Source organism: Crocodylus siamensis, chromosome 12 (genome assembly GCF_052110815.1).
Source record: "Crocodylus siamensis isolate JL-2025a chromosome 12, ASM5211081v1, whole genome shotgun sequence".
Taxonomy (NCBI): Eukaryota; Metazoa; Chordata; order Crocodylia; family Crocodylidae; genus Crocodylus; species Crocodylus siamensis.
The window spans coordinates 44108264-44134165 of NC_143406.1; the positions used below are offsets into that span (position 1 = coordinate 44108264).

Sequence of the window (25902 nt, forward strand, 5' to 3'; positions counted from 1 at the left end):
CCTGTGGATAAACCAGGATGAGTCCCAAGGAGGCCTGCATGCAAGATGAATTTCTCCCTCTAAAAGTTTCTTACTCCTTCTCAGAGAATATTGTTCAAAAAACACAGAAACATATTGTTATACATATTATCCCCTTTAAAACAATGACTAATTCATTATGTGAATGCACTGCAAGTAGATACACAATTGCTACCATTGGCATGAACGTTACTGTGGGACATAGGCTTCCCCAGCATTTGAAATTCCCGTAACAGGTCCCAGCCGCCCCTTGTAGCTACACAATGCCTTGAGCAACCGAATCAAGGCTGAGCATGGCAGGAATACATGTTCCACAGGGCTCGGAACAAGACCAGGAATTTTATTCATCCCAATTCCCTTTCTGCCTGACGCACAAGGTAATGGCATGTGAAATGAGTGCTGGTGAAAGGGGCTGGGCTGACAGCCTGGAAGGCAGCTGACTACCCCAGAACCAGCACAGCACAGCCACTCTCAGGGGAAGCGTAACCCAACCAACCACTGTGCATCCAGCCTACCTGGAAAGGATGCCTCCTGCCTCACTCGGTCCCCTGGCCGCTGCAATAATGCCAAGCAGGTCTGGCCGTGATGGTGGCACTTGCATGTGTGTGCATGTATGTGCGTTTCATGCACGCACATATCGGAAGCCGGCTGAGAACATGTAGCTCATTTTGCCTTAGAAAGGTCTTCAGGGAGCCACTACGGGTAAAATTTCATGTTACGCTCAGACCATACATACTACATCTGGGGAGTGTTAAGCAGCGTTACGGTTTAAGCATGACATGAGCAGTCATGTGTTACGAGTTAATATCATTTTTTGTCTGCACAGCTCTGACCTGCCAAGAGAGGGCTGGTGAGCAGCGGGGTGGCTTGGAGGCAGGACACCTGGGCTCCATCCCTGCTCTGGGAGACTTAAGGGGAAGCTGGCAGCAGTGCATCCTGGGATGCTGGAGGACTGGGATGCAGCAAGGAAGGTTAAGGTCAGATATTAGGAAAAACTCTCTCATGAGGAGGGTAGTAAAACACTGGAACAGGCTACCTAGAGAGGTGCTTGAATCTCCATCCTTGGAGGTTTTTAAGACCCGGGTAGACAAAGCCTTGGGTAGGATAATGTAGTTGGGGGTGGTCCCACTTTGAGCAGGGGATTGGACTAGATGTGACCTCCTGAGGTCCCTTCCAACCCTATTTTTCTATGATTCTGTGATTTTATGACTGCAAATTGTGCATTTGGTCACCATGGAGCAGACTGAAGTTACCCTAACGGAAGGTGGCACAAGCCAGGGTCAACCCTAACTTTGAGGCTTCGAGGGGCACTTAGCAAGAGTGAACAAGCTCCAAAACATGGATGCTCATGTTCTAAGGGCCTTTATTATGGTCTAAGTGCAACGTAACTTTACCTGTACACACATGGCTGTTACTAACATCCTGGGCTGGACCCGAGACAGCAGCTAAGAGGCAGATGTGCTACTTGTCCATCCAGCACCTAGTAATTACATTCATTTGTAATGTAATATTTTGCATTTCTGTGACATTTTCCATCCGAGAAGCATGGAAACCACCTAACATCCCACCCCAGGAAAATACCGGCATCATTTGTAATGCTTCGTACTTGGGTTCAGAGGAGGGGCCCATGGGCCCCAAATGGATTGCAAAGTGCATTGCAAACATGCCCAACCACCATCACGCCCCTCCTTTACTGATCAAGCCACTGAGGCAGGGCAAAGACAAGGGACTTCCCAAATTTCACACAGGAAAGCAGCAGCTGAGAGAGAAGGCCCAACACACGGGCCCCACCACCTCCCATGAGACACCACTCACACTGTCAGGTCTTTCTCTCAATAAAAGCAAGAGCCTTCATTGACACTAGAAGGGCCCCAAGCTGTCACTCAGACCAGGAAGGGAACACACATCTGGTGCTAATGGAAAGGGCTGCTTTCCACCTGGGAACAGCCATAAAACTTTTCACTAGACGTGGGAACGTCTCCAAGGCCTCACTGCTCCGATTCCTCCTGTTCAGCCCATACGCACTCAGATCCTCCTGAACTCTCATCCAGCGGGGACCTCCTTTCCCTGCTCCATGATCTGACCACTGCCCCTTGTTCTCCTTCTCACTCTCTTTCCACATACTCCTCACACCACCAGTCTGTCCCTTCCCTGAGCCACTAGAGACCTGGACATAAAAGAGGAGTCAGATCTCTTTACCCCTTAAATCACAAGCAAGCTCTGACCCTTCATCACTGTCTTGGCTGTAACCAATGAAGGAGCTAAGCCACAATCAGATGACTCAAACTTGAACTTGGGACTTTGCTGCTGCAACCCCTAGACCATGCTTCTGCTTCCCTGGTCATATCTTATCTCCAACCCCCTGGTTAGCCCATCTCCCAGGAATCTCTAACATTTTCCCATGTTAATGTCTACAGCTGTTCACAACCCTTGGCTCAGAAAGCAGCACAAAAAGGAAAAACTTTCCCTTCTGTCTTCTGCTCCAAGGCAGGGAGGTGACCTTTCCAACGAAGCAGCAGCCAGAAAGGATGGGAGCACTGACAAGCCTCTCCCTTGGGCAAGAGACATCTGATGAAAAAAAAAACAGACGGGCAATCAAAACAGACCACCAGTCCCAGCCCAGGACCATAGGATCTGCTTGCCGCAGGGAGGGAGGGCAAAAGAAATCGAGAAAGGTTCCTTTTGTAAGCAGTGTGTTACCTGCCCCCCTGGCAGCCCTAGAGACCCCAGCCAAATTCAAGATGCAGATGCCCCAAGGCATCTGCACTGCAATCTGATGGGGGGGCTGCAGTGAAATCCCAGAAGTCTGGCCTGACCTGGGGCCTCAGTGCTCAGGGTCCCAAGTGGCCTTGCAGAGGCTGCTGTGGTTCGACCTCTCCCAATACCCAAGCTGGCTAGACTGCCAGAGCTGCAGTCATGAACCCCGACTGTGGCAGCCCTGCTGAGAGATGGTCTCTGTCCAAAGCTAACGACATAAGACACAAAGGGGAAAGGAGGTATTACCAGCCCCTTGTTAGACAGGGAAGCAAGGCTTTGAGTCAGTCGGGGCAGATCTAAACTAGATCAGCAGTGGGTCTTGGTCTTGGTCTTGGGGAGGCTGGGCCTGAGCCTGCCAACATGCTCCAGAGCCAGAAGTTCACCCAGAAAACTGCTCCAGCCTTGTCCCCAGCACCTGGGCACAAGTCTGAAGCAGCACTGTGAAGGAGCTCCAGCTCTGGAGAGCACCCACGCACTTGGGCGGGTAGACCAGGCTCAGTCCCTGACAGTACAGACGAGGCTCTCAGACCCGCTCTAATTAAAGTGCCATCCCCACTACCCCAGAGAACATCTAAAAGTGCCCTAAGTGACTTGCCTGAGCCTACAAAGTGCCAGATCCACAGCTTCAGTGACTTAATAGGAATGCAGCACTTGACCTGAAAGATAACTCCACGGCCCTGTCTGCTGCATCCTATTGTTTCTATTAGATTTTCTACTGGGCTTATCATCAGAGTACCCAAGCATCTCGCTGCCAGGAATGGAATTATTCTCACTCCAGCTCTATGAGGTCGGGACATACTAGTTCCCTGCACAATAGCTGGTGTCCGGCTAAGATCTGCAAAGCTCCTATCACTTGCAACCAAGTAATTCCAGCTCTTTCTAGTTATTCCAGGGGAGATTTTCAAACACAGAAAGCAACCTGGGCATGCAAGTCCTATTGAAAGGAAAGAGAACTTGTGTTCCTAAATCTCTTCTATGCTTCTGAAGCTTCATAGAATCACAGAATCACAGAAAATGAGGGATGGCAGGGACCGGAGGAGGTCACATCTAGTCCAACCCCCTGCTCAAAGCAGGACTGTCCCCAACTATATTAATCCAACCAAGGCTTTGTCTAGCCAGGTCTTACAAACCTCCAAGGATGGAGATTTCATAACCTCTCTGGGTAGGCTGTTCCAGTGCTTTACTATCCTCCGCATGAGAAACTTTTTCCTAAGATCTCACCTAAACTTCCCTTGCTGCAACTTGAGCCTTGTTGCATCACTCCTTGTTCTGTTATCTCCCACCACTGAGAACAGTCCAGCACCAGCTTCTTCTGGAAACCCACTTCGGGTACTTGAAGGCTGCTATTAAATCCCTCCTCCGTCTTTTCTTCTGTAGACTAAATAAGCCCAGTTCCTTCAGCCTCTCCTCAGAAGCCCCCTGAACATTTCCACTGCCCTCCACTGAACTCTTTCCAATCTGTCTACATCCTTTCGTTAGTGGGGGACCTAAAACTGGACACAGCGCTCCACTTGGTGCTTACAGTACAATTTCCCTATTGTGCTCTTGTAAAACGTGCACTGTTAGAGGACAAAACACTTGCAGCTGAGGGAGGCGGCTCTACACATTCCAAAGATTTGCCATACGCAACAGTCAAAATCAAACTTTTCTCTGGCATCCGCTGAAAACTATAAAGGGACCAGCCCGAAGTTTGTTTTCCCCTCTCTGGTGAATCCGTATCAAGGAACTCAGCCTCTCCTTGCATGTCCCAACCCCCTGACAGGCCGCACCAAAGGCTATCGGCTTTGTCTGCCGTGACATCTCTATTTATTCTGCACTGTTCTGACAATACTCATAGCAAATAAGTGTGACGTCCATGTGGTCAACATATGTCTTTCCATCTGGACTCTGCGCTGCAGCTTCTCGTTGGCAGTTCAATAGCATCTGCAGTTGGCACTGGCAGTTCAATAGCATTGTAAATAAAATCCCCCCCAAGTCCAAGTCTTTTACACTCAGATGGGTCTAATTCCAGTACGCTATGGCATCCTACTAAGCCCAAGTGGACTCCCGTGGATCGCTGCTTATGGTTAGGTGGAGTCCATACTTCCCCACTGTATCAGCAGAGACGGAGCAACTTCAAACATTAGCAGCCTATCTTTAACGTGACTTGATGCCTATTTAACGACCTCTGCTTACCTTGCCATTTTTTCACGTCTCTTTCCTTCAATCCTTGAGTCTCTTCCTCCTAAACCCCCCCCCGCATCTTCCCCAGCGTTATTCACTTTCACAGAAATGTACTCCCTCCCACGTCTGAAACATGGGGCATGAAAACAGAGAGCGTTATTTCTGCTTTGAGTTGCACGGATCTGTAATTCAGTGATATCTGGTAGTTCTCCGGACAGGCTTGTGTGAGCGTGGGAGTGACAGGATGGCAGCACCCTAGTGAAATCACGAAGAGGCGGTTGCGTATGTAACAGCAGAGAAGTTTGTTCATCTTAGAAGGCAACAGAGCAGGGCTCCCAAGCCACCGACTTCTACAATACTCTCCTTAGATGCCCTGGTAGGTACATCGACCCAAACATGCAGAGACTTGCAGCCATCCTGAGCTCAACCTTCAGACAAAGGTGGCACAGATGATGGGCACACCACAAGCTGGGGACTGACCTGTGCTTGTCCAACCATGACTAGCGAAGGCAACTGCAGACTGCCGTGGCACCACTGGCAGGCTCTTCTCAGCAGAGAGAACACCAGAGCCGGGGCGATGAGACTGAGAAAGAGCCTGCAAGTTTAAGCCTAAACCTAAATCCGACCTCTTGGACAAAGTCTTGTCCGGTTAACTGTGCCTTTCCCCCACCCAATTTGCAAAAGGGCTAGAGCAGGGCAGAGAAAAGCAAGGGAAGGAAAGCAAGCAGCACTGCATGAATGGAAGGAGGAGGGGAAGGTAGGAGGAAAATCAGGAATTGAGGACACACAGACCTTTTTGGGCATGCTCAGTGCTCTCTTCAGAAGGCGACTGTTGCTTGGATACTCTGATGATAGGTGCCTTAGCAATACCTGAGACAAACAGACCCACGGACACATTCCCAGATCATTACAAGACAGGCAAGTGTGACTCGAGCAAACGGCTCAACAGAAGAGCACTGCTCCAAGATCAAAAGGGTGACGAGCTGGGGTGGAGGCACCCTAGGAAACGAGATATATGTACCTAGATGACATTCAGACTGCCCAAGGGAAAAGGGAAGGAGTCGGGGGGGAACACATTTCCTGCAGCTGCATTTTCCTTTTCTAAGCCCCTCAAAAACCCCATGCCAGGAACCAAATGAATCAACCCAGAGGGTTTGCCTATCAGATCACCCAGCAGGCCATTAAAAGTAGATATCCTGCCCCTAGAAAGGCAGACGGTCCCTGGAAGAACTGACTCTCCTTGAGATCGTGACCTATTTTGGATCTGCTCGGGGATTTTTTAACCTCAGCATGCTACATTTTGTTGGCTCTTTCTCTATAAAGCAAAACAGCCCCAGCAAGGATCCCCATCTTCTACCACCCCATGTATGGCCTACAACTGCAGTCAATAAGGGAGAAGGCTAGAGATACCTGCTGAAGTAGCAGGTAGTGACTGGGTTGGGGTTTCTTGGAGAGCAGTAACCAGGGGCAAGAAATAATCTTTTTCAGACATTCATAGAGTTGAAGGTCAGAAGAGAGTGTCAGAACAGGGTCTGCATTATCACCCAGTTACTCTCGCCTGCTACCGTGGGCATGGCTAAAGCATCAGCTCCTCTGGAAAGGCATCCAGCCAGCCTTGATGCAAAGACTAAACGAGATGGAAAATGCCCCGCTTCTCTCAGTGGTTTGCTTTGATGGTCAATCACCCTTCCCATTAACATGTGCGTCTTATTTCCCATTTGGATTTGCCTGGCTTGAGCTCCCAGGCATTTAGTCTCATTATGCTTCTCTCCACTAAACTGAAGAGCTCTTTAGTACCCAGTCTTTTTCCCCATGAATGTACTTACATGCTCTAATCAAATCACCTTTTCCCTTCAAGTTAGAGATAGCAAATTCTTTGAGTCTATCACTGCAAGGCATTTTCTCCAGTAACTGGATCTTTTATGGAGCTCCATCCTGCAATTTTGCAACATCTTTTTAAAAACAGGCCATTATTCCCCACGAGCTAATCTGCACATCATCCCCAAATTTCACTCACAATAATTTGATGACTCTTTCCAGATTACTGAATTGCACGAGGCCTAGTACCAAGCTTTGGGACTCACATAGAAACGCTCCCAGTTGAGGATGCCCCTCTGACAACTACTTTTTCAGGTGTCAGTTGGCCAGGGATGTATCCATTTATCTTGTGCTGTCTCGATATTGCACCATGCCGGTCATTTTTTTTTTTTTAAATAAAAGCAATCCTAAGTGAAACACACTACAAAAGTCTATTCTGTCTAACCAGTCACTTTTATCAGCCAGATCTGTAATCTCAGAAAATGAAATGTTTGACAAGATCTCCCATTAAACCATGCTGACTACTGTACTATTAATTATATTCCTGTCTTTCAATTCTGTATCAATTAAATCCCAAATTTTCCATTACGTTGCCTGGGACCAATGCTAGTCTACCCAACCTATAGTTACTCCCGTCATTCTGGTTTCCCTTTTTGAATATCAGCTCTCTCTAAATCTGCTGGACGTTCCCCACTGCTTATCCGAGTGTAGAGACGTTACACGTGTCGGAGGAGGCTGGGTGCACACACATGCGTGCATATTAGTAATTTCCAGTGTAGCTGTCCAAGAAATACAATTGGGCCACTTCACTCAGGTTCCTATTTGAAGACTTCCCCACCCTTCTCTTTGTTGTTTTTTTTTAATGGAAACCAGTCAAACTTACAGCTTCAGAATGACGGAAACAAGAACAGCCCAGATGCTGAGAGCAGAGGGAGAGGCTCTTGGAGCGCTACAATGTGGAACAAATTAAAAATCAAACAGCAAAGGAAATGAGAAAACTGTGGGCCCAGAAGCTTTGCCGTACACCCCCCGGATTAAAACTCCTCCTCCTCTGAGTCCCGCTTTCAAAAGCAAGGCAAGCTCCCCCAGACCCTGAATTTCGGCAAGGTGGCCCCAGGGCCCTACCTTCACCCTGCAAGCTGGAGATGGGAGCGACAATAGAGAGGCAATAAAAATCACCGCTGCAAATCGACTCTGATTAGCCCCCCGCTGGGCAACGAGTTTGGATCCTATGTTGCACACGGAAAGCTGGAGTCAGAGGAGGGCTGGACTAATCAGCCGTTTCTGCCATGGGATCTTCGGTAGAAAACACACAGTGTAGGAACATTTACACAGCAACAGGGACAACAAAGAGGCTCCCCGCTCCTGCCGGGAAGGCTGCACGTCCACTGCCCAGACACCTCCGGAAATGCCCCTCCAGTCCTACCTGTGGTGTTCGCATCATCTTTCATTTCGAGATTGGCAGCTTTTGGCACTTACGTTGCATCTGGCTAATCGAAGTCCCGACCCAACTCCCGAACAAGTCAATGCCAGTCTTTACCCAGACGCGGGCTGAGCTCTCAGCCCGTCCATCCCTTCCCGCACAGCGAGCAGCAGCAGTTGCACGGCCGCCCCGTGTGTCCCCGCAAGAGCTCCGGGGGCTGCCTCGGGACCTGGCACGGCTTTGGGGTTACCCACAGAGGCACCCGTTTCAGGCCCGGTCCCAAATTCAGCATGCTCTGCTGACATCAATAAAGAGCCTTACCTCAGTCTTTAGAAAGGAGGTTTTTCCCCCGCGCCCGCTGCCATCCCGGTGACGTGTTAATGCCCGGGCACCGCCGACGTTCCCTGGAGCTGCCTGTTTCTCATGCGGCTGTATTCAAAAGCGCACGGGACAGACCCTGGAACGAGCAAGGATGCTTTTTGGTCGGCTCTTGGCACCAGCACCGCGGCGGGCCGGCTAATTCGGCATTCGCCAGCATCGTCTTGATTCAAGGCGTCCTGCACAGGTCCGGAAAGAGGCCGCACCTGAGCCAGGGGCTCCCAGCCATGTCCCCCTGGACGGAGGCGCTGCTCCGACCGCTCGCCCCCCGGGAAACGCCGGCGCCTGGTTTTCGCTCTTCCCTCACCTACAGGAAAATAACAGAGCAAGTCTTCCGCCGCAAAGGACTCGGCGCCGGGGAGAAGCGGCTGACCCCGACGCCTCTGGGTTTGCCACTCTTGTGGCCTCCCGCAGACGCCTCTGCGGGCACCCCGGGGTGCCGCGGTCCCCGCTTGCGGACTCCCGGCGCTGCGCTGGTCCCCGGAGCTGCCTGTGTGGCGTGAGACGGGGCTGGCGGGTGGCAGGCACCCGGCCAGGAGCACTGGGGCAGCGGGACACCCCAGCCCGGCCGGCAGACGAGGGAGCGCCCGGCCCGGCCCGGCCCGGCCCGACCCGGCCCGGCCGCCCGCAGCGCGGCTCCCCGCCGGGCCCTCACGGGGCGGCACTCGCGGCGCCGCGCGCCCCCTGCCGGCCGCGCCGCCTCAGCGCCACCGCGGCCCGGCCCGGCCCGGCCCGGCCGGCCCGCCGCCGCTGCCCGGGGGCCGTGCGTGGGCTGTACAAGCGTGTGGGGGGAGTGGGCGTGTAAAAGTGTGTGGGGGGGGGAGAGTGAGGATGTGTGTGTGTGTAGAACTGGGGGTGAGCGTGAGAGTGAGTGGGGGGGAGTAGGGCTGTAGGAGTGCGCGTGTATGTGAGTGGGTGTGAGGGGGCTGTAGAAGTGTGTGCGTGTGTACACGTGGGGGTGTGAGTGGGGGTGTGAGGGAGTGACTGTGGGTGTGTGGACATGAGTGGGGGGGGAACCGAGTGACCCGTGTGGTGGGAGTCGGGGGTGTGTAGGACTGGGGGGGAGGATGTGGGGGGTTGTGTGGACGTGGGTGTGAGTGGGGCTGTAGGAGTGTGCGTGTGGACGCGTGAGTGGGGGTGGGGCTTGGAGGCCAGAGGAGCCGAGTACGTGGGGACCCAAGGGCATCTTAGTCCCCTGCAAAAATAAAAGTTGGTGCATGTGATGGGGGTGTAAGGGTTTGAGTGTGTAGGGGGTGTGCGTGCGAGTGCCCTGGGGGTGCCCCCTTGCCCGCCCGCCTCCCTGGCTGCCCAGAGACAAGGGATCGCCCTCCTGGCAGGACAAAGGAGCGGGGGCTCCCTTTGTCCGACATCACCTCCTGCAGCCTCTGTCCTGTGCCTTCCTGCTCCCTGATCTGTCCTCGCTGGGGCTGTGCCACCAGCCGGGAAATAAACCCGGTGCCCTCGGCATCCTCTGTCACATCCTCCAGCGGTTTCACAATCAAACGAGGTTTCTGGCCTGGCAAAGATCTCCCCACGGCAGAGCATCGGTGCAGCCTGCTCCCCTGGCTGCTGTGCGAAGAGCCCAGCCTGTCTGTGGATGACTGCCACAACTAGAGTGCAAATCCTTCAATACTGTCGGTCTTTTTTAAAATAAACAAGCATTCGATGCTCAAAATGTTTCACAAGTGACTTTGAATCATTCCTATTGCTCTGTATATGACCCAACGGGGAGCATAGGATCAAAGGAAAGCAGGGCTGGAAGGGACCTCATGTGGTCCTCTACTCCGGCCTCCTGCACAAGACAGGATCGACCCTGACTAAACCGTCCTGGCCAAATGTCTGTCCAACCTGCTCTTCCAGGGTGGAGACTCCATAACTTCTCTAGTTATGGTCTGAGGCTGACTACCCTCACAGCCACAAAGTTCCTCCTTATCCCCAGCCTCAGTTCCCTCTGCTGCACCTGGAGGCCATTGTTCCTCATCCTGTCCCCTATGGCCACAGAGAAAACCCCATCTCCATCCTCTCTGTAATTACCCTTCAGGTGTTTGAAGACTGTTATCAACCCCCCTCAGTCTTTTCTTCTCCAAACTAAATAAATAAAAGCAATCCAGTAATTCCAATCAATTTAATACTATTTTAATTCTCTGCCAAGGGCCCTGGGGGTGGCCTGTACATGGACCCCAGCACCACTGTGAGGTAAGTTGGAGGTGGGTACAGCCAAGGGAGGTCCAATCCGGCTCTCACTGCAGCCACTGCGTCGCTGGTCTTCTCTGCTGGTAGTGGATGGGGATGCCTTACAGCTGAGAAGTGGTTCCAAGGGTCCCTTGACATGTCAGCTCGTTCTCCTGCTTTCCACGCCTCGCCTGCCTCGGCTGAGCTTCTCTCCCTACGTTTGACCCAAGTACATGAAGGAAGACCCAGAATGACAAGCCAGAGCTGGGGACAGAGAGTCTGAAATGAAGCCGCCATGATGAAGTGTCTGAAGACCCATCACATCTACCCTCTCTGGGTCTGCAGGCCACCAGGGAAGACTTGGCAAACTGGTGGAGGGACTTGTCAGAAAAAGATAGTCACAGTCAGCTTGGGGATCGGTCCAGACCAGAACTGGACACAGGCAAGGGGGAATTGGGTGGCCGCCCAGGGCCCGGAGAGAAAGGGGGCCCAAAAATGGTCATTTTTTCCTATTGTCCAATTATTATTATTATTGTCTGTAGCAAAGTAGGGCCCGATACTAAAAGTTTGCCTGGGGCCGCCAGGAATTAGGCATGGTACTGCTCCAGCCCTCCGCCCTTGGCATCTGCCTCCCCTTGAATTTCCCATACAGCTGGTTTGTTGCTCAAACCAAAAGTGGAAATTCACCCTTTGTTCCCCCCGGGCCATGTGGCACCTCACTGAGATCTGAGCGTCCCTCTAACCATCACAGAGTGAAGTCATAGCTCTTGGCCCCACATGGCCTTGCCTGCCTTGCTCGCTACCAACAGAAGTGACATTTATGCACTGAGATAATTGGGTGCTGTCTTTCCGTTAGCAGCAAATGGAGCTCCCTTGGAATGGAGCTCATTCTTGGGCCCCAGGCAGGAGCTAAAACGAGCTGATGGCAAGTTTGGCACTGACACGTCACCCACTGCTGATCACTGGCTAATCTCAGCATCCTTTGAATGACACTCTGCAATTGGCTTTGTGTGGAGAAGTAATGACTTCATATCAACCAAGCAGCAGTGTTGAGCTGGGCGCTCCATGGTATGTGTTTGCTTGCCTGGATTTCCTCTCTATATTTCTAAGAGACCGACTCTGGACAAGCTAGATAGAAAATGGGGGGAGAGGAGGCTAGATACTCCCAGAAAATTCATTTTTGACTCAACAGATGCACCAGAAACAATGCAGGCATGACTGAGGTATATTGAGTTTTTATTTAAATCCTACTTCACAAGAAACGACATTCACTAGCATTTTATCTTTTCTTACAAATTTTTTTCATTTTATTAAATACCGTGTTAAATATAAAATACTGATTTCACAAGAGCGGGTGGTGTAAAATACGAGACATTAAAAAAATCACTCAGAAAGCCTCATTCACAGACGTCCTAAATGTTATGAGTCATTAAAAGTTAGTATAAAAGATTATCAGAATCAGGTAACCCTGGGCTGGGCCAGAGAAAGCCGTATAAAATGCAGGGAGGTCTGCAGCTTGTCCTCCTTGGCAAATCTGGGACCATAGGCAGGAAATCTGAAGCCAGGGGCAGGATTTTCAAAAGCTAAAGGGACAAGTAGGTTCTCTGCTCCCATGGTCGGACCCTGGGAACTGGGCACCATTGTGCAGCTATTGAATCTCCCCCTTGAGATTCAGTCTAGACCAGCAAGACTGGATAAAGCGTTCTTGGTAAGGATGAGTTAGCCTCCCCCCAAACCCACCATTCTCTGTCTCTAGGCCACTTTATCCACAAGGGCTTGTAAGGGGAAACCTCTGTCCACTGCCCCAATGTAAAATAGTGGCTAGAGGTTGTCATCATTCAGCAACAAAACCTTTCAGGCTGCTGAGAGCCAAGCCCTGGGATAACACTTTGGGGTGAAATACCCCAGAGCATGGATCTTTAGGCAGCCCCAGCTCATTCGCTCCAGTTTTGCTCTCTGTGCCCATGGTCCCAGGATCCAGCACCCTGATAGAGTCCATTTAACAGTACCAAAGGGCAAGGCACCCAGGCCAGCCTGGGACGGAGGAAGGTGTGGTGCAGGTGCCAGGGGGAGCAAAGCCAGGCGGGTAGGTTTCCACCCTCACCTACCTCCTAGCAGGATGGGTCTTCACCAGGAGAAGACCTGAAGGGACCATCACCTGGGAGGTTGGGGGGCTGGGGGAGGGCAGGGACAGTGCAACACGCTGGGTAGGCAACATGTCGATTAAGATGGGAAGTGAAAAAATGACAGACAAGGTACCAAGAACCCTGCTCAGCGCTGTCCCCAGCCCCGCTCACCCCGTTCATGTACTGCCTCTTCCAAATCCAGTGCAAATTCTGCCAGCTGAGGGGTCACTCGTTTGCCCAGCAGAGGAAATCAGGGACTGGGCTCTACGCTACACCCCTCTCCTAGGGAGCTCTTTCCCTATGGCATTCAGCTAAAGAAGGAAAAGGAGGAAAACCACGGTGTGCTTGACCTGCCACCCTCAGAGGCAGCTCCGAGAGTCCAACCAACGGCCATGAATGGACCACCTATTTTAAAGGCAACTTCAGGCTTGTTCACAATCAAAGTCCTCAGTGCTTGGAAAGCCCGGGGCACTTCCGGAGCGCGTTAGCCACCTGTCTCCACATCAACCCTGTGAGGTAGGTCAGTGTCACTCTCCCCTGTTACCCTGGGGAAACTGAGGCACAGATCAGATAAATGACTCAGTCAAGGCCACAGAGTGAGTCATTGGCAGAAGCGGCAATGGGATCGGGAAGGCCCTGCCTCCCTGCTCTGGGCTTAGACCACACCTCCCTCTACCATCCCTGACCCACCAAGCCCCTGAGGCTTTGCCAGGTGGCAAGAATCCAAAGCAGTCAGGGCCTGGCAAGGACACGCAGAAGGATGCAGGGAAGAAGCAGCCATCCAGCTCCATGTTTCAGCTCCCCCCCATGAGCAAAGATGGGCTCCAAACTCTAGATCCCATGGCCGTGGATTGGGCCCATCTCTTCTCTCGCTCTCCCTCCTAGCACAGTGCAGTGCGGGCTGGCTTTCCCATTGAGATTCACAGCAGAGAGCCCCACCAGGGTGAGTTTCTGCAGCCCTCCCCACACTTTTCAACCACTGGGCACAGCCCCTGTCTCTTGTGAGATGTTTCTAGTAATGACCTGCCCACCCAGCCCCCTCTCCATCTCCTCTGGGGAAAAAAGCATATGGCACCAGAGCCACTAGTGTGGGGTTTCCTTCCATTTCTTGGAGTGAAGGAAGCAAATCCTGCTTACGTTTCTGCTAGGACACATGGGCTAAACAGTGACACGGGGAGTAGCATGTGGCCATTGCTGGCCTGGCGTGGTCTGTCTCCCCAGGGGTAAGGCACTTGAGTCTCTTGTGTCCCTGTGGTTACATCCCTGATTTCCTCCCCCAGCGTTCCCATCACCAGAGCATGTCCACACCAGTGGCTGCGCAAAGCGACTCCCTCAGCCTGACGTCAAGCAGGTGGATGTGGTGTGATGGTGTCTGCAGCACAGTGCATCTACCCTGGACACCCCTCAACTCTCCATAGAGATCTATCCCTCGGGTAATTTCATGGATGCCAGCCCAACCCCAGGGACCAACCCACGAGTAACCCAAAGTCTTGGCCTACAAGCTCTGGCTCTGGGAGGTGAGTAGACTCTTCCAACAAACACTCCTCCCTCTTTCAACTCAAGGAGTGACTTATCATCCAGGGAACCCTTCTTGGACCCACCTCTGCTTGGGGCTGTCAGATGCTCAACACCTTCCCACGTCTGCCTGAGACTCTTGCAACCTGACTGCTCTGTGACTACTCCCCTGAGGAGCAAAAAGGTGGCAAAAGCCATGCAGGCCTCTTGCAGACGACTAGAGGGGTGATGCTTTTCCCCTCCAGACCTGCAATACGATGCAGCTTCTGTATCTGCCCAGCCCGAGACAGCCCATGGAAGCAAGCCACGTGCAAAAGGACAGAGAGCAGATCAGCATGGACAAATACATGTGCTCACCAAAGCAACATGGAACAGGAAGTGAGTGCTGGTCCCCTGCCAATAGACACAAATTCCTCCAGCATAGCCAGACTGCAGTGGTTCTGCTTTATTAAGTAATGCCACTTGCCCATTGACCTTCTCAAAGCATCACTCTCTTGAACGAGATGCTACCAGGACCACCGCCAGCATTTCACCAGGCACTTTCTAGACTCTCCTTTGGAAAAAACCCCATTATTTTGTCTCTATTAGGGCCCAAGCAACAGGAACTGAGAGCGCTACACACCTCCTGGCTCAGGCCACGAAAGAAGCTGGGGATGGAGAATGGTGGCTGTACACCCCTAAAAGGCTCCAGCCTGGTCAAATGGACAGAGCTGCCTTGGTGATTAACCCATAAGACTAGTTGAGGTATTCCAGGCCTTCCCAAGCATTTGAAAGCAGAGCTAACAAGCGACTCCTTCAGGAAAGATGGAGAGCCCTGAAAGGCCTCGCATCCGGTGATAAGGCCGCTATCACAAGCCTAAATTCAACTGGGGTGATGATCACCTTATAATCATGGGCAGGTCTGGGCTGAAATCCTACCCACTGCTTTCAGCTCAGGAGGAGACCAAATTCTGGTCCTTATTACCCTGCTTTCCGCACAGGTGGTGATTTGTTCACAAACTCGCTGCCCCATAGCTGGGGAAAAGGTGGATTCAGGGCATTTGGAGCTCCGAGTCAATGCTCGTTCCTTTTATACCGGCGGAGAGTCATGAACCACCTCCATGCTGAAATCATGCCAGGAGGCTGAACAAATGCAGAGTGGATCATCTGACACTGATCTGCATGTCCTGTATGCCCAGACCTGTGCAAAGCACTGGGCAGAGCTAAGGGGAGCCCAGGACAGAGACAAGGACCCAAAGAAGTCTTGGCCCCTAGAAAGCTCCTCATTCCTTAATGACTGCCCCACCAGCTTTCTCCCAGCCAATTCTCCCCAAGGATTGCGCAGCTATACATGTGCTCTGTAAGGGGCTAGCACCTGCACAGGGCAGTGACCGGAGCTGCAGACATGCAGTAAACCCAGAGGTTCCCCCCTATGATATGCAACAACCTCTTTGTCCTTGCCCTGCTCAATTCTCTGTTCAGAGCGGAGCATTTAAAACAGCGCCCTTCGATCTCTCAGCCTCTTCCCCCTCAGCGGGCCCGACCTGCAGAGGGTGAAACAGAAGAGGTGGCTTGGGGAGCAGTAAGGGTTTTCCAAAAATCAGATACAAATCTAAGCCATAGAGAGTCTGGAGCAAGCCCCAGTCGAGCCATCAAGCCACAGAGCGTGCAGAGGGAATACACACAGCGTAGGGATACTGCTCCCCAGTTTCTGGAGCAGCTCTAAGGAGGTTTATGTTGCTATGTGATCCAGCCTCCCTCCAACTGAGCAAACTCTCCAAATGGGAATCTCACTCTTGAACCTGGCACAGAGGGAAAAGCAAAGTGCATCCTATAGAACAGGCTTACGGGGGCCACGGGCTCCAGTCTACATGGAAAGTATAAAGCGGTACACTCAATCCTGGCTGAGACAAAAGGTTTTCCAGAGCTCGGAGACTCCAGGGAGCCCTGGAATAGATTCAAGTTTCAATCCTGCATAAGGCTTTGTTGACATGGGGCCCTCCGATCAAGACTTGGTATTATATGCAGATCATTGCTGAGCAAACCCCAGTGACGACTGCTTTTCAAGCCCTGGGGTGGCAGCTCAGATCTACTCCCTACTCACTTCCCCACATGCCCAGATGAGGTATGGCAGCCATAGAGAACCCACTGGAGGAGTCTGATGGCTCCAGGCCACCTCTGGAAATTTGTTCAGTTGGTCTTTGGCTGTCCGAGCCTGTCTGAGAGCAGATGGGCTGCAGGGATAGCCACCTCTATGCAGGCAGGGGCATCACCCTGAGCTGGTTTGGTGGGGGCTTGTGCGCTTCATTAAAGGCTGTGGCCTGCAGCAGCCTTGGAGTACAAGGGGATTCATTCATTTTTAGTGCTATTCTGGCTCTGTTAAGTGAGTCCTTCACTACCCATCTCCTGCTTCTAAGACCTGGGGGAATAGGGCAAAAGGTAAACCGCAGGGCACAGAGACCAAACCCCAGCAAGAGACACTCAGCATGTTCTGGGCTGCCTCTGAAGTGACTCCTTGTCTGACTCCTAAACCATACCCAGACTTTCTGGCTGCCATTGATGCAACCGAACCGGAGCCTTAGCAATCCCCAGCTCTGATTTTCCCAAATGCTGAGTAGCTGCAAAGAACCCAGCATTTAACAGCAGCCCCCAGTGCTCAGCACTTTAGAGGTCAGGTTGCTGGGTCTAGCAGCCCAGGCAGGTGCATGCTGGTGTTCACCATTGGCACTCCTTTATCACCTGAGGCTCTTAGGAGAGACAAGAAATCCTCCTACAGGACAGCAGGGAGGACCAGAGGTCTAGACCCTTACACATCCTTTCCTCATGGATCCATACAGGGAAGAGAGTCCTGTGGGAACCTGCATGGAAATGTGGCCCTGGACCAGGAGCTCTCTCCTCTGCATACAGAAGCCTGTGCTTGGGGCAGTGGAGACCTCTCTTCTCCATGCAGCAGGGAAATGGGAAATGAAAACAATGTTGGGAGCTGCTCATGCTCTGGCAGATAATCACATACAGCAGCTGTGTTTAAATCAGGATGCCAGCCCCCCTGCCAGGAGACCCAACCCTGGGGCTGAACTTAGCCACTCATCCTGCGGAGAGGCCCCTTTCCCTACTTCCCTTCACACCTGGCCAACATGCGTCAGCATGTCCCAAAACAAGGTTTTTACCCTATGGCTACAGACCATAGCTCTTTTCCTGCTCCTCGGCCTTCAGATGGGCTGACTTAAAGTGGAAGTGTGGTCCTCCCACAGTTCGATGCAATGGGTTTCTCCACGCCCATCTCTAGCTACAGCAGTTGGCGGTGCTGCTGACTTGCATAGTGTGGGGGGAAGAGCCAGTCCTTTTGGAGAAACCCTTAAAATGACCCCCACCAGTTGAGAGACATGGCTGCCTCTTGCAGGTCTCCTGTCTCCAAAGGGGTCTCGCTCCCTGGTCAGCATAAGAGCCCTGTTTAAGCAGACATCCCCTTTCCACTCCACCTGGGGACTCACTAAGGTAGGCAATGAACCCTGCACATCACAACTGGATTCTGCTGCTGGCCCCTGGTGTCCAACACCCATTTCTCCTGACTGTTTCCAGGCCTCACCCACCTCCTAAATGCCCCAGGGGAACAACCTTCTATCTGACAGCAGCCTCGGCCCTCAAAAAGCCGCTAGAGGCTCCAGCAAAGCGTGCTGCAGAGGCCAGGTCCCTGTCCAGTGGGAGGAGGTGGAGACAGAGCTCCCATGGCGGGGGGAGTTCTTGAGACAGCTCCAGACCACGTGAACAAAGCCTTCCCGCAATCCTCCCTCATTCCTGGGAAGACCTTGCAGTCTTCCCACCCCTCCGGCACACCCAGGGATGGTTCCTTTCATTATGAAACCTTTGCCTAAAGAATAAACAATACACAAGGTTAAGATCTGTTTAAAATAAACCTTTCATCCGCGCGAGATCAGCCGGAGAAGGGAAGTGGGGAACCCTGCCCATCAGGGAGCAGGTGATGGGGATGGCTTTCCAGCAGGAACGGAGAGACTGCGGCTTCCTGGGAAGACTCCCCCCCACGTGCTGCTTGGCGAGCGCAGTGTCCTTAAGGCACCTATCGGGATGTTCTGGCCTCCGCGGTGTCAGGCCGGTAGAGATACCTCCAAATGGCATAGTAGTGGATGCCAGCTCCAATGGCCACAAAGAGGTGCCAGATGGCATGGGCGAAAGGAATGCGACCATCACTCTTGAAGAACACCATGCCCAGGCAGTAGAAGAGGCCACCGGCCACCAGCTCCAGGAGCCCATCTCTGTTAGGCTGTGGGCAAGCACAGAGGTACCATTCAGCTACATGAGATGAACGGATCCCACCCTGGGGCCTTTTCCTGAGCCTGCAGGTGAGACAGAGCTGCCCAAGCAATGGCTGAGAAGGGCAAGACAGTCCTGTTGTCTCTGGTGGATTTCCATCCTCCTCTCCAGCAGATATTATTCCCCTCAGCATGAAGAAGGCCACCCCAGGAGCCCAAGTAGAGAAGCCTGATGTCACAGCTGTGTTGTGCCAAGCTGTAGGCCCCTGAAGCACAGATTTGGGTGGTAAGAGCCATGCTGAGAGCCCAGTGCAAAGTGCCCAGATGAAGCGCTCCTGCTCAGACAACCAAGCTCTATCTCTTTGTCCCCGCGACCCTTGGCATCCACACAGAGCAGCCTCTGGGGCAAAACCCAGGAGCCACTGAACAGCAGGGAGCAACTCAAGATGAGCCACTCCAGACGTGGCCCAGGCACACGGAGGTGAAGGGGCATGCATGGAGCAGAATAGCAGCAGCTTACCATGGAAAGGATCACCAGGGCAGGGAAGAACCCCATGATCACATAACACACCAGCTCCACCAGCTTGTACCTGTGGAGGACAAAGACACCTTCACTGGTGGTGCAACACCAAGGGAGCAACTTAATCTTATGCCTTAAAACCCAGGGCTCCAGGCTTGGGGAGCCAGGAGCAGGCTTGAAGCTGGGATGCAAAGGAGACAGCCCTAAGGAGTTTGCTCACAAGCCTGGGATGCCCAGATAGGCTCTAACTACAGGGACCTGGATCTCTTGCAGCCCTCTTTTTCACCCCAGCCCCTTATTTCTCTGCTCTCCACCCACCTCCGTGCCCATCATTCCCTACCCCATAACCTGTAAGGAAACCACCACCTAGAACTGGTAGTGCATGGAGGACCCATGGTAGACAATAGGTTTGAATGATACTGAGCCCTTCCTACCTGTCGCTCACAATGGGCTTGACACTCCAAACTCCCACAGCGGGCACCTGTGCAAGAACACGCATGTGGCAATCGGTGTCTGCCTGCGAGCACCACGCATGCGCCCCAGCAGCACACACCTGCTTTTAAACACCCAGTGTCCGTCACGGTGCTGCCTGCCCTGCACTAGCTGTAGGAAACATGGGCAGACACTGCCCTGGCCCATTGACCTCAGCCCCTAGGATGCAGCCCAGTGCTGGATGGATGCTATGGGAGGGGATCTGTCATCTGTGCACTGATAGAGCCTCACAGAGGATCAGGACCCAGGGTTCTCCCATAAATGCAAGATCTAGCCACTGCGAGGAGCCCTAGGGTAACTTTTTGTCAGGGAGACCTTGGATCACTATCAGTGCCGGTGTTAAGACAGATAATAATCACGTGAGGGGAGGCCTGTACCTTGCCCACCCTGTCTCCAGCAGCTCAGCTCCTGGAATTTCTCTGGGTAAGGGAAGAAGGATGCCTTGGGATTACAAAACCACACGTGCCTGGGAGTCAGGACGCCTGGGTTCAAACTCCATCCCTGCCACAGACTCAAGTGTGTGACCTCAGGCAAGTCCCATCTCTCCACCACGCTGAAGTCAGCCTGTCTGTAAAACACCCGACCCAAGCACAGATGTATCCGTCCTTGGCCACGCTATAGCATCCTGCACATGGTAGCCGTGTGGGAAAGGCGAGGGGGACATGTGGAGCTAAGCTCAGGCCGGTTCACACGGGACATTGAGACGGGTGGGTGGAAAGCCCTGGAGCAATGCAAAAAGCCAGGGGTATTCTAGAGCAGTGAAGGGCTACCTTTTATGGCAGATGTGACATAAATTAGCCCCACAACCTCCCCGAGTGCCACTCTGATCCCTATCCCCTGACTGATCTGCTGCTCTGCTTTCTAGTCCCTGCCCTGTGTTCCCAGCTTGATCCACTGCTCTGCCTTCTGCTCCCTGCCCAACCTGCCTCTCCTCATCCTGACCTGCCATGGGCCATACACAAGGGCTGCCCCTGCCATTAGTTACATCCATGCTGCAGGTTGGTTACCCCTGGTCTAGAGTGTAAAGCCCCTGGGGTTTGACCCCATGAACACGCTGCACTGCCTGCCCTGGGCAGCCCTGCTAGGCAGCGACTTTCTGCCTGGGGGTAGGTGCAGAGGCTTGCAAGGGGTAGTTCTTAGCCAGGAAATGCCCCTGACTCTACTATAAACTTGCCCAGCGGCTGGCCACATCCCACCCTGGTTGGCTTTTTTGGAAGGAATGTGACCCATTGCTTTTTGCTTGCTGCCACCCCGTGGAAGAAGGGCAACATTTCAGCCCACGTCCTGATCACGTTCCACAGCTGATTAAAACCAGAGTGGGGCATCTGCTTCCTGGCCCCAGTGCAGGGAGGGGGTCCATGTCTCAGGGAGTCCTGGAGAAGCTACATGCACAGGAGGACTGTCCAGCATGCCCTGGCTTTAGGACTGCCTTGCGTTCATTCACTTTTAGGTTCTGGTCCAATCTAGGAGGGCGGACAAGGCTGGGCGGCCCCACAGCACAACGCGCAGATGCGGAGCGTGAGTGGCGACACAAACTCACCGCTCGTGGAAGAAGAAAACGTAGACAGTGCCGATGGATGCCATGATCCAAATGATCCAGCGCATGTGGGCGGCCCAGGGACCCAGCTCCCGCAGGTTCAGCCTAGAAGCACCGCAGACAGAGCCACGGAGAACAGAGAAGAGCGGCTAGTCAAGAGCTGCTCCCTCCCGCCCAGAACCGCAGAAGGAGGGTGCGAGCCTGCAATTCGTGCGGCGCTGCCATCCCTGATGGATGGTGCAGCAGGGGAAGAGGGGAGTTGTTCATGGCTCTCAGTTCAAGAGCATTTCCAGGTTTAAGCAATTGTCCAGGCACTGTGAGACTGACCATCCTTGTACTTCTAAAAGGCAGCTGAGGCCTGGCCTTCCCAGACTGTCCCACAGTCACTTCAGGACGAGTTTTGGAGCCAGCTGCTCTCCTTGCCACCTTCGCTGTGCTTCGGGTATGTGCCGGAGGGGAGCGTGTGAAGTTCCCACACTTTCTGTGGCAGGACCTCAAGTGAGTCTCATGTCCTTCTACAGAAAGGAGCTTTATGAGCAATGGGATGCAAAGATTCATGTGGCCTAAAATGACTGAATCCTAGAGAAGTGGGGCTGGAAGGGAACTCCAGAGGTCACATCTCGTCCAACCCCCTGCCTGAGGCAGGATCATCCCTCTCCAAACCATCCTGTACAAACCCATGGTCCAACCTCTTAGCCAAACTACTCAGGCAACTCTGACGTAACACAAGACGTAACACCTGAACCTCCCACAGGTAAAGAAAGAAGACCGTGCAGCCAATGTCCTGCTGCTGTAAGGGTGGTTAAAATACGCTTGAGAGACCCCAAGAAGAGGGCCATGCGTCCCGCTACAGAGGAAAGCAAAAACCCCGACAGTCTGTACCAACCTGACCATGGGGTAAAATTCCTTCCTGAACCGTAATCTAGTGGTCGGCCTGATCCTGGGCAGACAAGCAAGACCCTCTGGGTTTAAGCTGGTGGCACTGGGCACAGCCCAGTCACAGTGCGCAGCCCTGGCTGCAGCCAACACCCAAAACCTTTGAGGAAGGCTTTAAAAAAACCCTGACACATGTGGCAGCAGGAGGGGAAAACATTCCCCCCCCACCCCATGCAGCAACCATCAAATCCCAGAAACCTGGAAAATACCCATAGCAGGACCAGTCACGTTGCTGACTCTCATCCCAAATCGCATCCCTTATAATCCTGACTCCTGCGACTCGGAGGAGTTTCTCAGCTTTCATTTGAAAATGCGAGTACATTTCTGGCCCTCCTGGCTGCAGACAGGTGGAAAATCACGAAATCAGAAGGCAAGTAAAAAGATAATAAGAAATCCCATGTGTATACGTATGTTTTAAATCTCATGGTTTTGGGGCGGTTTTTTGCTGCTGATCTCAACAACTCTGAAGGATCTGGGTTTCCTAAGTTCATGCCAATCACTAACTACACAGCCTGAGACAAGCCATCCTTTGAAAACCCAGGTTGATGGGTTCAAACCCCTCCCTCCATACCAAAGAACATGATTAACAGCAGCCTGGCTTCCCACCGTGCAGCCAGGGAGCTCAGCCTGAGCAGGGAAACAGGGATGTATTTTATGAGGAGGAGGATTTATTATTAACTCCCTGCCCCTACGTGCAAAAGTCGAAGCTATTTCTGCATAGGCGCCACTTAAGTCCCCAAACCCACCCCCCCACAGTTACACAGTGAACTTACCAGGGGGCATAAGATGCTGCTATGAAGAAGTAGATGACCATCCTGTCGAACATGTGTAGGCAATGCTCCACAGTCCTAGAGCAGAGAGGGACAAACAGACACAGGGGGTTACACGGAGCTGAGCCAGCTGTCAGGAGCAGACTGAGACTTACTTTGGCATCTAAATAAACACTGCTTCCTCTTCTGCCCTCAAAGCCCTCCTATGTTTGTCCCATAAGAGGTACCGCACTGGTCACACCGCAGGTCCATCCAGCCCAGTCTTCTGTATTTCACAGTGACTTAGAGCAGAAGCCACTGGGTGTCCCTGGAGGCAGGCAAACTTCTTTGGGAAAATGTGATATCTTTTATCAGACCAACTAAGTAGTTGCAAAAATTGTTCTTTGCAAGCTTTCGGGCACAAACACCCCTCGTCGGGCACAGGGAGAGTCTGCTGGTGTCATGTGTTCTCCACTGTGGACCGGAAGCCAATATGCAAAATGCAGGTCTGTGAAAATGCAAATGTGTGGCAGTCCTCCATCCCCCTGCCCCCCCACCTGTCTCACACCTATTGTCACCCAGTTCCTCTGATCCTCACTGCCACACATTTGCATTTTCACAGACCTGCATTTTGCATATCGGTGTCCATTCCACCATGAAGAGCATACAACAACAGCAGACTCTCCCTATGCCTGAAGAAGGGTGCTCATGCCCGAAAGCTTGCAAAGAACAATTTTTCCAACTATTTAGTTGGTCTAATAAAAGAGATCCTATTTACCCAAAGAACCTGGTCTGCTTATGTCTTAAGACCAACACGGCTACAGCCAACAACCCTGGAGGCAGCGTGGCTGTTGTGAGGACTGCCTCAGTTACCTGAGATGTCTTTTCTTCCAGGAGATGGTGTGGAAGATGGTGGAGACAATGAAGAGGCCGGACAAGCCGAAGCCATAGATCCAGGCTGAGATGGTCTCCCACTGGTCATCGGAGAGGAAGTAGAGGATGGAGCTGCCCAGGATGCTGGGGAGGATCCAGAACTGGAAAGGAGAAGCACGCCATTTGTGCCTCGGGCTCCTTCAGTTACCTCAGCGTTTCTCTCTATGGAATAACTCAGATATTGTCCCTGTTCTGCAAAATGGCACCTCATCTATGGCTGAATCTGCCCAGCCCTGCAGAGAGGCAGAGCCAGCCACAGCTTTGTATTAGCTAAGAGAGGCCAGGGCCTTGCCCCCACACCAAGCACCTGCTTCTGAGGAGCCCCAGGTGGTGGGCCAGAGCCCCCTCTGAGGGTGAGACATGAGCAGACATCCATCCACTGGTGGCCACCTCCTAGGTGGTCTTGGGAGGTCTTGGGGGCTGGAGATCAGAGATGCCCTTCAGCGCTGCATGATGGGGAGAAGGGTCAGGCCCCATTGGCATGGGCTGTGACAACCACCTTGTGCTCAGCCCCCCGCTCTAAAAGCGTTGGGTGCTGTAGTTGTGGTCAGCCCCCCGCTCTGAAAGCATCGGGTGCTACAGCTTTCAAGCCGAGGCTCCGCCGCTGGGGATGCTACAGGCTTCCCTTCGTCCCTTCCACGTTCCTCCTTCCCAGTGGGTAGGAAGCGGGGGGCCCTGTTGTACATGTGAGGAAACCCCTCCCTCCATGCCAAAGAACAGGATTAACAGCAGCCTGGTTTCACATAACTCCCAAGCAAGCCCCAGAGAAAACGTTCCTGTAACACGTGCCTTCAGGCATCTTAATCAGAGTGTTTTAGAAACTGGAAGTCCCTTCCTACCCTTGATTCAATCCAATGCCTGGGGGAGCTTTTCCACTGGTTTTGAGGGGCTCTTGTGAACCCATACCTACACTCCTGGCAGCCCCAGGTGAACTTTTAGTATCGAGGCCCCCTTTGCCAGAGATAATGATAATAATAATAATTAAAATGACCATTTTTGGGTCTCCTTTTTGCCTGGGCCCGGTTCACTCATGCCTGTCTCTGGTCCTGCCTGCAATGTATTTTCCGAGTCACGGGGAAAGCATCGAGCAGCTTTCCCAAAAGCAAAAGGCTTTTTTTTGAAAGCTGAAGCAGCAGCTGGGCCAAACCTTCCTGATCATCACTGGGATCCTGGAAGTGCCTTGCAGACAGATGTCCCCGACCAAGGGGCGCAAGGCCACAGCTCCGCCATAGGGAGAGGCTGGGGACCGAGGTCTCGGGAGATGCCCTCACGGTAAATGCCATACCCTGCCACGTGGTATTTATGGCCGTACGTACCTCGCTCTCAGTCAATCAGGTCCTTCCATGCCCCAACCATTTCAGGCCCTCCTGTCTTGCCAAGACAGCCGTCTCCTGCTGTGAAAAAGGGATGTTCCATTTTCACGGAGACTCTGGCGTGCCCTGTGTGAGCACTGCCTCGCTGGGGCGCCCTGGGTTTTCTAACCACATCGCTGGATTCCCTTCTTCCATGCGAAGTGCAAGCCAGGCTTGGAGCAAGTGGGGCTGGAGGAGCTGTTGCCCTTGGCTGGTGGGACAAGAACTCTCCCGTCCTCTTCCAGTCTACTCTCTTCCCTGGAGGCAGCACTGTCGCAGAGCCTTGGCATGGGAGTACCTCTGTGGTTCTGGGTTGTCAGCCCCTTGCTTAAATTGGCTTCCCCCTAACCCTATCCATCGTCTGTCCCTTCACAGCCACCAGAGACCAATGGAGATGTGAGAGAGCTCCCAGCTGGAAACGGGGAGGGCAGCATCACTCCGAAAATGGCAATGCACGGGCAAGGTGTGATGGCTCCTGAACTTTCTCAGAAGGAAGGAGGGAGAGGAGAGGGCCTGGCTGAGACTCTGTTTTTGGGAGCTGAGGCCCAACACTGCCTCTCCAGCCAGGTGCATCTGCCCCTGCCTGCCCCAAGGAAAGGTGAAGGCAACTCACAGCGTGGGTGGCACAGTTGGCAGCATGCTCATACTCTGTGGGTTGGTACCTCCGGTTGGACGGGACCCTGTGATTCATAAACCTAGAATGAGAGGCAGGGAGAGAAGCAGAGTCAGCATGAGCAGTTGCACGGGCTGGACATCCCCTCTGAGA

General features: G+C 52.9%; 2 protein-coding genes across 6 annotated transcripts in view; both read right to left on the reverse strand.

Annotated features, from left to right (window-relative positions):
* Positions 1-9230, reverse strand: part of RADIL (Rap associating with DIL domain) — a 56730-nt gene extending 47500 nt beyond the window's left edge. For 2 of the 4 annotated variants that reach the window (XM_090024059.1, XM_090024058.1), the window contains exon 1: positions 8501-9229. The gene's annotated coding sequence lies outside the window, so the exon portion shown is untranslated. Of the gene's footprint in view, positions 1-8500 lie in introns of all 4 variants that reach the window. The other 2 variants (XM_090024057.1, XM_090024056.1) reach the window with 2 other exon arrangements.
* A 2880-nt stretch (positions 9231-12110) lies between these two features.
* Positions 12111-25902, reverse strand: part of MMD2 (monocyte to macrophage differentiation associated 2) — a 46389-nt gene continuing 32597 nt past the window's right edge. The window contains exons 2-8 of one of the 2 annotated variants that reach the window (XR_016438757.1): positions 25750-25831; positions 23725-23885; positions 22876-22950; positions 21170-21271; positions 19138-19207; positions 18264-18628; positions 12111-15893 (exon numbers count right to left, since the gene is read on the reverse strand). Coding sequence is in view for 1 of the 2 variants with exons in the window: in XM_090024468.1 (XP_089880594.1) it covers positions 18425-18628; positions 19138-19207; positions 21170-21271; positions 22876-22950; positions 23725-23885; positions 25750-25831 (694 nt within the window). In the remaining variant the exon portion in view is untranslated. Of the gene's footprint in view, positions 15894-17728; positions 18629-19137; positions 19208-21169; positions 21272-22875; positions 22951-23724; positions 23886-25749; positions 25832-25902 lie in introns of those variants that run through there. The other variant, XM_090024468.1, reaches the window with a different exon arrangement.